Source organism: Pieris rapae, chromosome 8, assembly GCF_905147795.1.
Source record: "Pieris rapae chromosome 8, ilPieRapa1.1, whole genome shotgun sequence".
In the NCBI taxonomy this organism is placed as follows: domain Eukaryota; kingdom Metazoa; phylum Arthropoda; class Insecta; order Lepidoptera; family Pieridae; genus Pieris; species Pieris rapae.
The window spans coordinates 68,585-85,290 of record NC_059516.1 but is presented as its reverse complement, the minus strand read 5'-3'; the positions used below and the strand labels follow the sequence as shown (position 1 = coordinate 85,290).

General features: G+C 40.9%; 3 protein-coding genes across 6 annotated transcripts; 1 reads left to right on the top strand and 2 right to left on the bottom strand.

Moving 5' to 3' along the window:
- Positions 1-8,883: 8,883 nt before the first annotated feature.
- On the bottom strand, positions 8,884-11,492 carry LOC110995674 (probable G-protein coupled receptor Mth-like 1). Its single transcript, XM_022262941.2, has 2 exons — positions 10,098-11,492; positions 8,884-9,791 (listed from the first exon to the last, which is right to left on the bottom strand). Exons 1-2 carry the CDS (start codon positions 11,162-11,164, stop codon positions 9,122-9,124), a joined length of 1,737 nt encoding a protein of 578 aa, XP_022118633.1. The 5' UTR covers positions 11,165-11,492; the 3' UTR covers positions 8,884-9,121.
- Positions 11,493-12,032: 540 nt separating this feature from the next.
- On the top strand, positions 12,033-14,226 carry LOC110995675. 2 transcript variants are annotated; one of them, XM_022262947.2, is made up of 7 exons: positions 12,034-12,955; positions 13,024-13,091; positions 13,163-13,231; positions 13,304-13,459; positions 13,543-13,618; positions 13,680-13,884; positions 13,953-14,226. In XM_022262947.2, exons 1-7 carry the CDS (start codon positions 12,901-12,903, stop codon positions 14,224-14,226), a joined length of 903 nt encoding a protein of 300 aa, XP_022118639.1. In that variant the 5' UTR covers positions 12,034-12,900. The 2 variants fall into 2 exon arrangements, with proteins under 2 accessions (XP_045485145.1, XP_022118639.1); XM_045629189.1 differs by having other exon boundaries at positions 12,033-12,955; positions 13,543-13,884; positions 13,953-14,208.
- A 101-nt stretch (positions 14,227-14,327) lies between these two features.
- Positions 14,328-16,632, bottom strand: LOC110995677 (protein-tyrosine sulfotransferase). 3 transcript variants are annotated; one of them, XM_022262952.2, is made up of 5 exons: positions 16,444-16,632; positions 16,198-16,316; positions 15,817-15,859; positions 14,948-15,474; positions 14,328-14,825 (listed from the first exon to the last, which is right to left on the bottom strand). In XM_022262952.2, the coding sequence occupies exons 4-5, from the start codon at positions 15,467-15,469 to the stop codon at positions 14,364-14,366; spliced, it is 984 nt and encodes a 327-aa protein (XP_022118644.2). In that variant the 5' UTR covers positions 15,470-15,474; positions 15,817-15,859; positions 16,198-16,316; positions 16,444-16,632; the 3' UTR covers positions 14,328-14,363. The 3 variants fall into 3 exon arrangements, with proteins under 3 accessions (XP_022118644.2, XP_022118643.2, XP_022118642.2); XM_022262951.2 differs by lacking the exon at positions 15,817-15,859 and having other exon boundaries at positions 16,198-16,334; XM_022262950.2 differs by lacking the exon at positions 15,817-15,859.
- Between the last annotated feature and the right edge of the window lie 74 nt (positions 16,633-16,706).

Here is a 16,706-nt window from a genome sequence, read left to right as displayed (position 1 = left end):
ATCGGGGACGGTCCTTGCAATTAATTTATTATTATTATTATTATTATTATATACATTTATTATCAGAAAACAAGGTTCCATAATTATTTGTTAGTAACAATTTACTTAATAGCTATGTTAGTACAATACATTAAAATCACAATTATGATAATTCAGATTCAATTTCATGTCAATTATTCATTCATTAATAAAGATAAAGTAGTAAATATCATTAATTAAAAATTTATGTTCAACCATATCCCATATTTTAATTATAATTTAAAACTAATAAATTAATGATTTTCCATATGAATTAGTGTATACGACAGGAAAAACAAAGAATTTTATGCCACGAACTATTAGGACATTAAAAGTGCAACCTGCATTTGATCGCCGATACTAATAATTCGTGCGGGCGGATTTCCTTATCAAGTTGAAACTTCTTATTCGTCTAGCCCACAAAGTAGCCATCCCACGTAGCATTCTCGAACTACTTCACACTCTCGAAGTTAACTAAAGTCTCAATTTCCGCATCGCCAGAGTCTTCCTACATTATGCTGTACCAACAACGTTTAATACATATGTTAGTAAATGAAATAAATAAACACACGTCGCTCATCCTAGCAAATGAACCCATCTGAGCAAACCTTTAAAATATGAGCAAGACCTGCAAAGTAGGCCTATGGACTAATCGTAACTCGGTGACCGCTCTTGCCACGCGACTCTTTTCCAAACTGCATATAACTTCAGACACGTATATTCATAGATATTTCAGAACTACGCGCCACACACGATTATATTATATTTTTTTGTACGGGCGTGTCTTTAATCAGCCAAATAATATTCTTCTTTCACGTATCAATTTAAAATTATTTTTAATTATTCGCAATATTCGTGATAATTCCTTTCGAGTGTAAAACAGCAGTACGCGACAGTCATCATTGGTGATTTATTATTATTAATTGTTTATATAAAAATATATTATAATAAGTAGATTATTCCCACGACTTTGTCAGATTGACATTATATTTGACGAAAAGGAACAAAGATAACATTAAAATATATGGCCTATAAATAATCCGGGACGAGTCATTTATACAATACATTATTCTAGCGAACCTTTTCGTCACATAATTCACGACTGCGATTAAACTACTACAACTGTTTCGCCTTAATAACTGACTCACTATGCAGTGGTGATAGAAATAGCATTCGGTACTTGAAATTTAATGCTGTGCTGGGTGTAGCTATTCTCTATTGACTTAAATGATAATGCGATTTCTTGCTTTGAAAATATCGATTATGTGAAGGAACCAACATTTGTTAAGACGGCTATTCGTCAGGAGTTTGAGCCGGAAGTAAAACAAACAAATTAATGCGACCTTATTAATGACGCGGCACGAAGTTGGCGCCAGAGGGACTGCGCCCGAACTCGAGAGGATTAAGAACTTCGCTCGGGCTAACTTATCATAGAAACAGCAACAGTCCTGAATAAATGTATTATCTCGTGCGCATGAGAATTATAAATACTATATTTAACGAGCGGAAGCGGCTGCAAATGAAAAGATGTGTCTCATCAATCGCCATGTATTTATTGTAATGTAATCCTATTTGCGTCATGTGAGGCACTCGATGTTTACAAATTGCACTAATTACTCCTCGCACTATTCTGCATAAGGAGCATTATGTGCTGGTTCCATGCGCAATATGTCCCGAGACTGTTTTTACATTCTGAAATGCGGTTCGATCTAAACTATCAGTTTAGTTCTAAACCCTTAACAGGTAACTCTTTGCTGACTCGATGCACTTTTACAGTTACTTAATGCCGCAAATAATTATTAATTCACAACGTAATACAGACATTGTTTTTGTCATGTCTTCCTATGTAACTCGGTTTTGCATGATCGATGCCCGCGACTGTTGCACTGTGACGCGTCACGCTCTGAGCTTGCATACCTATTAGGTATGTAGACGGCCATTGGGCATTCGAGTAGGCTCTTAACTTCTTCCTAACTAACACGTTTGACAACCTCTGGTATGTATTTTATAAACCATAAGTCATTTATAGCTTCCATATCTATACAGAGATGTACATCCAGGGGCCTACCGCGACCTTTGCTAAGACGACCCAGTTCAGAATAAAGGTTACTAAATTAAATCGATTTTCAAATCAAATCAAAATATCTTTATTCATATAAGTAAACATGTACACTTATGAACGTCAAGAAAAACAAATTAAATTAATTGTAAATTTACATTTACAACTAGTTCGCAAGTCAAGGGCGTAGAGCGGGTAAGAAGAACTGGCAAGAAACTTTCCACCACTCTTTTCATTTTTTTCGTACCTTGAAACTGAAATAAATTGGAATCGCAAGACCCAACAAAATTCTTTTGTAGTTGTCGTCAACATTAATTGTCAAACCTTTAACAATAAGAGATACTTTTTAATTCATTAACTACACTGAGCTATTATGTTTTAATAATAATAATAAAATATATAGAAACGAAATGTTTATTGGTTCTGTGTTAGTTCACAGGTTTTTAAATTTCCGTCAACTTTGACATGAGCTTGGTATTTTGGAGACCTTTAAAACTTTCGTGTTATTAACTATATTATGGGGTAAGTCGTAACTTTTACTTTTTTATAATTAATAGCTAACCTTTAATCTAATACGCAGGTACCTTAAGTATAAATTCTGTGATTAATTGTGTGATATGTGTTCATCAATAATATTACATAAAATCTACATGAAAATTTTCTTATAAAAGGCATAAACGACATAACCCAACTACTCGAACGAGAGAGAATTCGTTAGAAAATTTGCCAATGTACACGGTCAACGTGGGCGGATTACAATAAAATATTATATTTTAAGGAATAGTCTTTTATTGCTTTTGTTATACTATCATCTATTACATACCTAATCCATCAATTGACTGATATGAAACATAGTTTGTGATGTGTTGTCTGCACTGAAATCTTCAATGGACATTAGCTTCGAAGTCGGTAGGAACTCATGGTAGGACTTGGGTGATTTTTAAGATTTTAGTTTTTCTTAATCAAATTGTTTCTCTTAAACATGAGGTAAGTATTGTTTTGTGGTACAAAAAAAATATATATCAAAGTGACTTCTCGATGTTTAACCCTATATGCATATATAACCCTGTATGTATATAATATAACAAAACAACTTATGACTTACGAGTCATAAGTAGTTTTGTTGTTCAAGTAACTTGGATAGTAGATACAAATTAAATTTATATTACTAATTTATGAAACATAAATAATATTAATTTATTTATATCGGTGTAGTCTTCAACTGTTTATTATAAAGTAATAAGACGTCCGTTATATAATGTCACAGATTATTACCGTCACGTTTGTCGTAGCATTTATAACAGTGCTGTGCCCATGAGCATAAAGCGTTCACCGTGGAGGGAGCTCGGCAGCCACCGTTAGCTAGCGGGTTTACGTTTTGTCGACCATCCCGGCCTTTCTGTAATCTAGTATTTTATCATTCCGTACTAGGTCTATGTGAGATTTATTTTTAGAGGTTATTTTTTAGAGTTTATTAAAATGCTAAGTTTACACTGTGACGTTTCTAATTCTTGGCCAAATTAACACTATATACCCAGAAATTCAGCGCATAGCTTTTGCACGATTGCACTAGGAGTACCTACTACAGCTAACATACAAATGCAGAACTAAAGAAAATAAATTTCAGCGATACTAAATAGCACTTAATGCCACATACTTAGCCTACATTTTATAAATAAAAAAATGAGATTCATTTGTTTTTTAAATGTTGATTATTTTGTTATCTTATCAGTTATTGACCAAATTATAAAAAAAATACTTAGAAAATTATTTTTTAAACGATTTTTTATTATGGTATTTAAATCTTGAAGGCCACGAAGGGTTGGGTGAAGGCGAAGGTGTGATCGAATAAAATTGCCTTTTTTTCGAGAACAGTAAGTGCTATATTATTATTATTATTAAGGATTAATGAGCCACCATGAATTGCATTTGAAATTTCAATAATTGTTTCTAGTTTTAGCCGTTAACTGAGTATCAGGACACAGAAATAAGTCGGCCTCTATTAAAGGAAACATTATATAGAGAGACCACTATAAAGTATTGTAACATTAACAACTACCGACTAGAATTAGAAGTGATGAGAAGATTGGTAGTTAAGAATACAAAGCAAACGACAGATAAGTGCTATCTCTTGTTCCCTAATGACCCAGATCCGAGACGGCTCCGTCTACAAAGTTAAATGTGCCTAATGGTACTGACGCTCTTCATTACTTAATGTCCAAGCCAAAGCAGATACGCCTACGTGCCGTGTATAGCACAGGATGGGACAGCTCAGAGCATACTTCGCTAGTTAATGATGTGTCTGACATAAAGATGATATATATTTGAGTAAATTCTATATCGAGAAGTAAAGCAAGCGGAGGTGGTGTAATACTAAACCGCCGCGGAGGGCAGCCGGTGGCATCAGCTTACGTCTCGGGTCAATGCAGCCATTGTAGTGTCGCGTGCTCACAATGCACATAACCCACTCTCGGCCCCGGATATTTCCAGGGAAACATACAGTCCATTGTTTCGCAAAATGGATTCATTTAAGTGAATATTTGTTTTTAAAGTATCACTAGAAAGGCACAGGTAGCTCTAGGGAACCAGTTTCAAAAGGCGTGGGGCGAGGAGGGCGCAGGTAGTTTACAGTTATACTGACCGAGCCCCAGCTCCTAGGACCGGACACACAACTATTATGGTATAACAGTCACCACGACCTCATGTAATGAGTTTTCGCTGGCTTTTTCACATCCTTCCACATAGGTAAATGTAGCATAAATAAAAACTAAGTGGTAAGTATATTATTTAATGTTATTTCAAAAAAAGAAACGTCTTATCATTATTTTTATTTATTTATTAACATTTCGTTACATTACAATATAAAAATTGAACATAATCAAATGAAAAAGAGGGCAACTGGCATCTTATCGCTTTCTAGCGATCTCTTCCAGTTCCAGGCAACCATTGTGAGTAAAGAATAAAAAATTAAAATACATAAGGTAGACAAGAAGTGCAAAAATACATACTACATATACTTATTAAGAAGAAACTAGAAAGAAACAAAAAATAAACTAAACTGATACTGGATAGGAACCTCATCCTCATCCACGTGAAAAACAAAAAGTAAAAAGTGCACACTGCACATGAATCACGAAAATTTAATTCAAAATCAGTCTTACGTCAGTTAGTGATTAGTACGAGAGTTATAGGGAGTATAATATTTAAAAATTATAAATTGTATTATATTGTTATAAAGAAACAAATCGTAAAACAGGACCTCATTTTCCACAGTCCGTAGTCGCAGCTGTACTCTCGTTAAATTGAAACCTTAACAGTTACAATGTGTTTATGATACAATCGATGCAGGAACCATAAACCACATACAAATGCAATGAATGGTGAGTTAAAGTGCTCGTTCCCTCGGCACTTAGCGGCCTATGTCGACACTCGACTGCTTTGAGACGAGAGACGAGTACCACTCGCCACTCGCAATGCGGAGCGGTATTTAAACATTTTGTATTTACTTTTATTTTTTTTATACTAATCGACTTGTTGAGGCTATCGCGAAATTCGCTTAATTATGCTCCATCAAGAGCACACCGCGTATCACTTTCACAACATCACCCAACACAGCGGAATTAGGTATTACAAATTAAATGTATGTATTAATAGTAATTGATGTTCGTAAATGTTTGAATCTTTTTTGTATATATTATGTGTTCCATTTTTCGCAATATCGTTAGTATAATTGTTTTTTGTTTTATATACCTTAAGTTAGCTGTAGGAGTAAGAAAAGAATAAATTGCGGTTTTGTAGAATTAAATCTTCCCTACTATTAGAATCTACGCGAATAAAGCTAAATTACTTAAAGCATATTTTGTAACGTTTTGTTAATCGCAGCGACAGGAGATTCTTGTCTTCTAGACTGCATTTTGAGACGCACTCGTCGCTCTTCGCGCGGAATAACTGCACCCGTTTATAAGCATACAAACTATTTGCATTTTTAAATCTTATCAATATTCAAATATTACCTTAATTGGATTAAATGCTAATAATATTAACAATGACATTTTTCTGGTACGAACGTAGGTATGTTTCCAATGTTCTTATTTCCTACACCGGCTGTGTATATACTATATAAAAGAAAATAAAAGAAAATGAGAGATTTAAAGGCCATTCTAGGCGATCAGACCGCATACAGAAATCTAAATACTTACTTATTCATTTCAGTTTTACCAAATTACGATCCAACTACAAAAATAGTTAGATTACAAAAATTAGCAACAAGTGCCAACTTACAGCAGAGGCATAATACATCGTAATATCCTCAACAATTTTATTAATACCTCAAGCCGTGTCATAATACTCAATAGGATCCTGATCAGTCAATTTGCACTTAGATAGCGAAATATCTGAAAGTAATAAAAATTCCTGCGACACCCTGGCCCGGTTTCGCCCGCCCGTTCTGTAGTGGGGTCGACCCCTTCGACCCCACTACACTAAGAGATACCTATCAGTTAACATTAGCAAGCAATATGATTTATTTATAATTTTATGAATGACAATATCCAATTATCCTCTCAAACGCACAAACCGTCTTCGCTGCAACATCACTCGATTCGACGTTGACTTGGCGCAGCCACAGTTCTCCAGTCGAGGCTGGAACGCGACGTGTGACCGGTTATAGCAACTTCCGCGTCGCCCGACTGCAACTAGATATACTCGTTTACCCTTATTATGTAAATATATAGAGGTATATACTAAAAAGCGACTTTACGTGACTGTATGCTAACATTCCGCATGAGCGGCTGCATATTTAATTTAGCTATTGTTCAATATAACAAACTACCATGATTGTTTACACTTTGCATTTTCATCCTTAATCCAACCCAACGCACATTGGAACACTTTTCCAGTGGCCAGGCAGACTTGCACATTCTACGATGTAACATCAAAACCTTAATATCTCCTTATTTAAATGAAATTACGTAAAGGGTAACTTTGGTCAACATTAAAAGTACCTACTTACTAAGTGAAATAAATAAATTAGGTTAAGAATTAATAATATTCTTTATAAAAACAGATCGCTGCTTGCTTTCGGTGATGGAGTGGCCAACACTCAGGTGAGAATTAGACGCTGAAGACTAGACATAGATAGATAAAAATATGTGAGATGTGATAGTAATTTAAAAAAATACTATTTCTGTTGAAATAAAACAATAGCGATATCAATATAGGTCTTGCGATAGTACTCAAATATATTATGACAATATTGACGCAACAACGCGCTCTTCCCTCAAGCCATTATTTAAATGAATATCATCATTAACAATAATTAAACAAGTAGAACAGATAAGACCGAGACATTCACCGCTCACGTATCGCACTCGGCTAAGGCAATGTTGCATCTGCGCTTCACCTCGGTTCACGCACAAATCGCCATTGTTATTTCTATTTATATAATATTATACACTTCCTTCATAGCATTCTGGAAAGCATTAATCAACAATTGCGGGGAATGAATACTAAGGGTAATTTTTGATATGTACGATTACTGTTAGGCACGAGAAGCGAACTCAAATTGGAAAGTTGCGTCTTTCGTACTCGACGTTCCGTTACCTTAAGAACATGGGGAAAGGATTGTTATGTCAGAGAATGTAGTCGGATAAAGCATAGTGAATGTTATGTCGGTCGCGGTCGTTCCCCGAGGCAGGGCTCGAGCAGCTGCCACGAAACCGGTTTGCCTCCACGGTTCACATAGCTTTTGCCATTGCTAAATGCGAAATGGGACACTATGCGATATAACAATGTCGCAGTAAAAGTAATGACGACGACCTTCACGGGGCATATGAAGCAGTGAACCTATCACGATTGTAATGCTTAGGCGCTCTTCGTGCTATGCTTCATCGAATTATTCAATAGTTGACCTCTGACGCGGGGTCATTGGCACACTGCGTATTGTCACAAATCACGATTTAATTGATAAGATGTATCTATAGTTGAGTACCAGAATAAATAGAAACTGAGAGACGGAGATCTTCTAATCACGAGTGCGCACAATTTGGTAAATATTAATGTAAGACCTTATTTGAATAATAGGAAAATGTAAAAGACTGAATGACAATGGTTGATGTAACTTTTTTCTGACACAAAAGTGATATATGTACTTAACAAAAAATTTGCCTAAATGTGATGATAAAATGCGTACGCGCAGAAATATGTCTTAAGTACAGGCGTTCATTAGCGAGAACAAGAGAAACGAATAAATATTTATTTGGTTTCCTAAGAGTTTAATTTTACAATGATATCTATAAAGAGGACTCTTGTACAAAAAGCGAAATCGATGCGCGACCTTCGCTGACTCACTCCGTCATTACCTAACGACTCGCGCGCACTCTTCTGCACCGATAAGGACAGCTATACGGATTCCGCAAAGCAGTCCTAATTAATACTCGATGTTTGCTTTGTTGAATTTATATTACGATGACTTTGAATTTTTAATGCTGAGGTATATTTAGCCCTGGAATCACAACCACCAACCCATTGAGTACTGAACGCGTGTTAGATAAAAGATTTAAACGCGCTCATGCAAACGGTCATGTTATGGCCGAAATGTTTTTTGACGAATTTTGTTCGAGAACTCGTGTCCCGCTTTCTCATAAGTCATGTATGCAAAATATCTATACTTGCGGCACGGCACATGGGCACGTAATATAGGAGAACGGCACTACGGTATAAGTCGGACACAACTCGGCAGCTATATATCTCATGTCTCAGTCAGAGAACTCGAGGACAAGGACACGAGGAGAATTGAAACTAAGTGATGATACTTCGAATCTCACAATCATTTTATTTTTCAGCCAATCGAATAGGCTAAACGTCATCAGTTTCACTGTATAAATTAACACAGACATACAAAATTAAAACAATATGATACAAATATAGTATACCTCTAACACTAATGTAATTACAAAATATATTTATATGTACGTATGTACAGCCTCGTTCGGTTCGGTCTCAGGCGGACCGGAGTCATTTACAAATCATGGGTAATACTAGTTATTAACAGACCGTCTCCATGGGCAGGCGCTGGGCGGGCGGCTGCGCGGGCGGAGGGGCGGCCGTCGTGTGCGTGAGTGATTCGCCGCACGATGGCAGGTGCGACGACGAAGTGGCGGCGTGCTGCGAGGGCCGCGCGCAGCAGGCGGCGGCAGCGCGCTTCAAAGCGGCCCATGCGTGCGGCTGGCAGCCCACTACCAAGAAGATGAACACGCCTTGCAGGGCGTTGAGCAGGTCGGTGGCGTACCACACGTATTCGGGCCCGCCGGCCGCCCACGACACCACGTCGGCGCCCCAAGTCACACCCATCACCACCACCAACTTAGCGCACACGCGGCCCAGCGCCGCCCGCTCCGAGGTCGACTTGACTTCGTCACGCCGCCACAGGCCGCAAGTGAGTTGACGGGTGGTAGACACGAAGAGTGCGAGATTGACGAGGAGCAGCACGCCCACGGGCCCGAAGAAGTACACCAAAATCTCCATATCACCGTAGAACCAGCAGCGCTGCACGGCAAAGCGAGGGCGCAGGAGATGCGGGGCGGCAGAGGGCGGCAAACGGTCCAGAAGGAGCGCTGCGCCCGCCAGCAGCAGCGGCCCGCCCCACGCGTACACCATGTACACGCGTAGCCGCACAGTCTCCTGCCCGCGCTCTAACGACGTCGGCCGGAAGTCTCTGCGGGCCGAAACTTTCTAGTTAGTTCATGAATTGAGTAAACTAAATCCATGGAACAAAGCAAATGACGTTCTCCTCTGATAAACTGATCTGTGGCTTTCAAAGTAATTTAGTTTCTTCTTAACATATAAAGATTACTTTACTAACTGAACTACGGACGACTGACAACTTTGTATTTTAAGTGATATTTACTTGGCGGGTAAAATAAAATATATACTGCCACCTTTACGCTTTCAATTTAAAATATTTACGTTAGAAGATTAAAATGCTGATCATACTTGAGGATTATAAAATAATGACTCTCACCGGAATGTCCACCAAATGTTAAAGCACATGGTGTTCAGCCAAAAGAAGGCAGAGAGGAAAAGGAAATGCATAGCGACAGCGAGAGCACGACACAGCGGCGTCGGTACTGCGTCCCCTACGAGCTGCGTGGCTGCCAGTAGCGCGTCGCCCAACATAAGCGCGGCCACGTAGTGAGTCTGGCAGCGCCAGTGTAGAGCGTGGTGTGCTGCGGGCAATGCAAATCCTGCCGCGAGCGTGGCCGCGAGGAACGCTGCGCCCACTGCCAACCCCGCACCGTACAGCGCGTGCCGAGCTGCCCGCACGGGGCGTAGAGCGCGGGCAGCGCTTTCACACGCCAGCACGCGCGCACTATTCTCTCCACGTACGCTTTCTGCGCACCATGCACCGCTTTCCAGCTTACCGCCGGGCAACTCGAGCGCGCCGTCTGAAGTCAGTTTAGCTGCACCGAGAGCACCCGCCACTGCGTACTCGCCACCTTCGCACGAAGGCCATCCCCCGACAGAAACGCTGCCGTTCCACGCTCTGCGTATCTCGTCAAGCGCTGCCGAAGCAAGCGTATCATCTTCAATGCAGCGAGCTCCATCTAAAGCGCGACCTTCAGCACAGCACTTCGCTACGCCACCGTCTTCCACCTCATCGGCGCATACGAGAGCGGCTCCAGACTCGGCGCAGTAACGTTGGGGTGGAATTGCCCCGGTAGCCCCACGAAGCAGCAGAGACGCATTATTAGCGAGCAATGCGTAAGGTGCCGCATGTTCTAGAACCACACGTAGTTCGGGACATTCGGGCACTATTGCTTCTGAGAGTCGCCAGTGTTGAGGCAGACGACCGCGCTCAAGAAAGGCACCGCGCGCGGGCGCATACACGAGCGGTGCCCAAGGTGGCGGGTTTTCCCTGGATTCGCAGGCTGCGAGGAGGCCCGCCGCCGCCACACGAGACCCCCGCAACAGATCTGACGGTAGCGCGTAACCTGGCGGACAGCAGCGAGGTACAGCAAGCGGTGCGGGCCGAACACTCTCTGAAGCGGCCCACCACAGCATGAGCGTAACAAACACCCGTACCAACATGTCGCGACTCAACGTCCGCACTTTCACATTCACCACCACCGCCGGCGACACTAAATTAACATGTTTTAAACAACCGGAATCTCCTATTCACACTATTTAAGCTCTTTTAAGATTTCATGCAATGGGACCCGACACATTAACGTAAACATATTTCGCTCGTCGGTCGAGTAAATACCACGTGAGAACCGAGTTTTGTGTGAACTTAACGCGAGCTCTCAACACTGTGATCTAAGCGGTACTAACTACTAACGCAGGTTAGTAATCATACAGTGTTAACAGTTAACCCCAGTCCTCACTCCTCGAGCCGCTGTCAGCATTTGACAATGACGCCGCAATCGCATTGACATTTGACAGTGACAGACGAACCTTTTCTGCAGAATGCAGATTAATATGTTTGGTAATATTTATTTTTTGTATCTATCGCCTTAATGACCTGAGATGTTTTTTGGAATAGCTTATTTTCAACATTTTTGAATGTATATCTCTATGAGTAGGTATAAAATCTTTACAATAGCTGTCCATTATATGAAATTCAGTAACATGTATTAATTTCAATAATTAATGGTATTTATTATTATAATTTTATAAATATGTAAATAAATATATTATAATTTGTAGTCTTCAGTAGTTCGTTTAGAAATAATTATCATTAGCAAATAGAAAAAACAAGTTTTAGTTTTTTTTGTAATAATGAAATTTTATATTTTGTCGTATGGTCTTGTATAAAGTATTATGCCTAGCTGATAAATCATCAGCAGTAATGGTCAACGATATACACACGCAAATAAATAAATTAGTTGGAGAGCATGCCTTTCTCAACCGTGAGGTCATAAACTTCCCGATTATTGACAAAAGGCAAAAAAAAATTATCATTCAACGATTCTAAAGAATTCAAACAAATAGTATTAAGAAATGAAGTTGCAGGTTTTGAATTTCAAAATTCAGATACCAATCGAAAGCCATGCTATTCTTCTCGTTAAATTAGAAAATAGTCCCTTAAAGTTGACCCTAAATAAAATAATTAAAAAACCATTTATCGTAATCATATCTGTTGTTTAAGCGGTTTAGAAGTAGGTAAGTATACACCAACCGTAGATGTCGAAGTCGAGTGGTGGGAGGCCCCATCGTACATACCTGGACCAAATACCACTTAAAATGTGCCTTATTCCCTTGTTTCTTTTTTTATTATTATTATGTTGTGTGTTTCTTTAGTAATAACTGTTATGGTATGTTAAATCCGGAGGGACCAAAAATCAAATCTTATCTAGCAGAAGGGGGACAAGTAAAAAGTACCCATAACCATGCACGCTCGTTTGTAGCTTTATCCAAAGTGGAGGTATGTCAGGACCGTATCATGCAGAGATCCGTGATCTCTGCCTACCCCTGAGAGAAAAAGACGCCATTCCAGTGAAATTATAATTATGAACAAATTATTTAAGCAGAAATATTTAACGTATTTATCGCCAATATATTCCCGAAGCTGTTTTTCAAAACATTTAATTTCAAAATAATTAATTTTGAAGAAAACAGCTAAACACGATGTAGCTGTTCATAAGGGTCTCTAGAGACGGCAGTCACATTCGATATTGTCTATGATAGTACAACGATTTACGTCATTGCCGTCGAATACATTTTATTCTAATTAATGCTAATCAAAGATACTGCGTTAATCTATTGGTTCGGTCGAAAACCCGATACGAGAACATAATTTTGAAACGTCGCCTTGGAATATATCTATGCACCCAAATTGTATGAATAGAGGAGTGGAGGCAAAAGCAAACAACGGTCTCGGTAAAGTTTATATGGTTCAGATATGAATTAAATGTTTTTTGCTTTAACCTTTGTTAATAACAAAACAGATGAGGACAGCGAGGTGCCGAGTCGTTCGCTCCCCCCGACTGACCTCTCCTCCGCTTCATACGTGCAGGTAAGACTTTCCTCGATTGCTTAAATGCCTTACTACACTCCCAGTATTTATATTATGGATTTCTGTCTTAGGTCGTCGTGCAAAAGCAAAGACGTGGTCCCTGTCGTTCGCCATCGAGATTGGACGGCGCGCCGTCAGCAGTTAGTTCTATTTATTTAAGTTATAACATTTAAGTCGGGCAACAGAAAAACTAAATTGGGAAATTGCTGCAGGTGCAGCAGATGACACAAGCGACGGAGGGAGAGACGGGCGCGCGGCTGGCGGCGGCGGCGGCGCACTGCCCCGGCCTCAGAGCGCTATTGCAACTGCAACCCGGAGCAAGAGCCGTCGGGCACGACCCTCCGTCTCGCCGTGGCCCTATTCGCGCGGTTAGTACCGGCCCATTGCCATTCTTTTGCAGTATCGTGTCTTCATTTCCATTCCAATCCACGGTTATATTTTACGTCACCAGAAAAACACCGATAGCGGCGTATGGAAGAAGCTGGGAGACGTCGCCGCTGGCAAGGAGACTTCGTGCGGGGTGGACGGTGAGTCGGGTGCGACCACCGAATTGGGGTTAGGCGGTGAACTGAGGCATGCGGTGTGCAGGGCCGGCACGCGTGGCGCTGTTTCGACTGGAAAGGGGCGCGGTATTGAGCGCGGTTCGCAGCTGGGATCCGGCGGGTCGGGGCTCTCGCGTCGAGCGACTAGCGCGTCAGCTAGCCGCACCCGCCGTCGACCTGCTGGACGAGCTGCTCGCGCTGTTGCGGATCCTTTTCACCCTGCCCGTGCACGTCGTCCTCAGGGTCGGAAGGTATGTAGATTACGAGCCTCCGACCGTGTACGAATAGAGATCATCATTAAAAACATGTTTTCGAACAGATGCACCCTATCTACATCCGTGTGGGCGGCGAGCGGCGCGCTGCAGGCGGTGGCAGACGAGGTGCTGACTCCGACACTAGCGCTGAGCTTCAACACCCTGGCCAGGCCTCCGTTGGTGCTAGCGACACACTTCGCGCTAGCCCTGCGTGACGCTATGCGCCCACTGTGGCTAGCGTTCGCCGACGCCCTGGAACCGCTCTCTCGGGTGCTGACCGGCTTTCGCCTCGTCCACGTCGAGAGGGCTTGCCACCGTCCTCAGCTGCACCACGTCTGATGGCCGAGCCTCGGCCCGTCTCCACAGCCGGTTTCGTAGAGGTCGAATAGACGGCGTCCCAGGCAAACGGGGGGGAAGGGAAAGAGGTAAAACGACACAAGAAGAATCGAGAACGAAATATATTAAAAGTAAACGGTTCACGGGGGCTGCGTGCGTTTGTCGTCGGGTAGGCCGGGCAGCGAGGCGTAGCGCGGCGGGTTGGCCCAGGGGTCGTATCCGAGCACAGAGAGCATGGGCGCCAGGTCAGCCATGTCGGCGCGCACGTCGGGCGGCAGCGCGCCCACCCACTTGTCGAGCGCGTCCAGGTTGACAGGCCGAACCACTTGGTCCGAGGAACGCTCCACGTTGGACAACGCTACTCCGCCCGGCCGATTGATGTAGCGCTCGTGGTGGAGCACAGCTTCGCTCCATGGCAGCTCTAGGAAGGTAAGCACGGCGCGCAGCGTGGTCTCCGGTGCCAGTACTAGCGCTTCGTAGCGCACGAGCAAACAACGGGCTGGGCCCAAAGACTTGCACTGTTGGTACATGAGCTCCACCGCGTGGTTCCACTTTGTCAGACATTGGCGGTAGCTCGTCAGGTCGAAGCCCGTTATCGTCACCTGTTCCAAGAAACACATCTACATGAAACGAGCCATAATGTATGAATTTTATTACAAGTTATTTTAAATTAATTATTTACTGGTTAATGAAAAAGTAATAAGTATTGTAAGAGATCACAAACCTTTCTAGTTATAATGGAGTGTACTGTGGCTCGACCATCTCGGACCATGAATACAAACTTAGCATTGGGAAACAATTCTAACACATAAGTGCCCATTTTCAAGACCAGTGGATCTTTGTTGCAAAGGCGAGGCGCTGGATCGCCGTGGCCCACGATAACCTCGAGGCAAAAGGCAGCGATAGCGTTGTCCAGCACTGCCTTGGACACGCCGGCCTGTTCTAAACGCACGCTCTCTCGCTGTGATTTAACCCAATGCTGGCGCATTTGTAGGATGCGGGGCACCACGCGAGTCTCTTGCCCGCAGCGCACGTCTGGATGCGCGTCCAGCATCGCCCGCATCAGCGTCGTGCCGGAGCGCGGTACCCCACCGATAAAAATAAGTGGCAGCTCTCGACCCTCCACCGGCGCTCCGACCACACGTCTCGCATCCTCAGGTCCGCTGCGGCACGCCCGCAGCAGTAGCGTGCCCGCCGCCACCAACGCCAGCGCCGCCAACGTCCGCCCGCGCGCCCCGCGCCACATCGCACCTGCCGCATTCCAAATTAATTATTGAATATTTATATTTAGTTAAATTACTGTCTGGCCAGTATTATATTTCTGCTTCATGCGGGAACCTTTGGCTATGGACACCAATTGTGTGCAGATCCCACAATGTATTAAATTTAAAAATTAATCCTGATTAAATGTACCTTAAATATAATTTTTAAAAATACTCAACACTTTTTAAAGAGTTTTTGTCATTCATGTGATTAATTAGTCAATTATAATTATATAGTTAAGTGTTTTTTTTGGTTACACACAATATCTGTTGTTATGTTGTTGATTTAATGTTAGGTATAAACTATTCCCAAATTAATTTTAAAACTTACAATAAAAGAATATAGGTCTTGTATATATTATGTTTAACACTTCCTGTAACAAATTAGATTTAAAAACAAAGAGAAATCATATTAATTAATAGTACCTACATCTTAAAATGTATAATACAGATTGGTGTAGGTATTATACACTAGATATTGGATATATGGGTATAAATCATTTCATTAAATTTATTTAAAAAAGTATTGATCTGAAACTTATTTATTCCCATGAACAAGCAAAATTTGATTGAAAGTCAACAAGTTTGTTTTGAAGCACTTAAAGAAGTTACTATGTGCTTCTTGCCAAAGTATCTCAATATGAATAAGGTAATATTGCAGTTACAAACATTATAATTCATAAAGAATAAATCCTTTTAAGTCGGTACTCACCTACGTCAATAACTTCATTGCTGTTAACACTTTTCTATTTGCCAACGCAACATTTTATTTTTTTATTACTGTGACAATTTTCGTGTCTAGATAGACAAAAATATTATTATGATATTGACCTAAAACAGAAACAGAATCTGTAAAAAATATCCTAAAACTCAATATAATAGAACCTTGTTTATAATATAATTTTAATACTATTTAGAGAAAAGGAAAACAACGCTAAAAAAAATTATTAACACGTACTTGTATTACGCTAAGTATGGACAACGCTTGGCACTGGCAGCAAATTTCGGGCATACAATAAACAGTTTAATTTTTCTATTATATATAGTTAAGTTTATACAGTTAATTCCTTATTATCTTAAATACCTAACAAATTATAGTAATCATGTAACAAATCAAATATGTTTTCTGGAGTAGAATAACACAGATTAAGAAAAAAACAGGTATCACAGATTATTCATGAATAGTATACGTATATAGGTTACTCTGTGTAGTAATTAAAC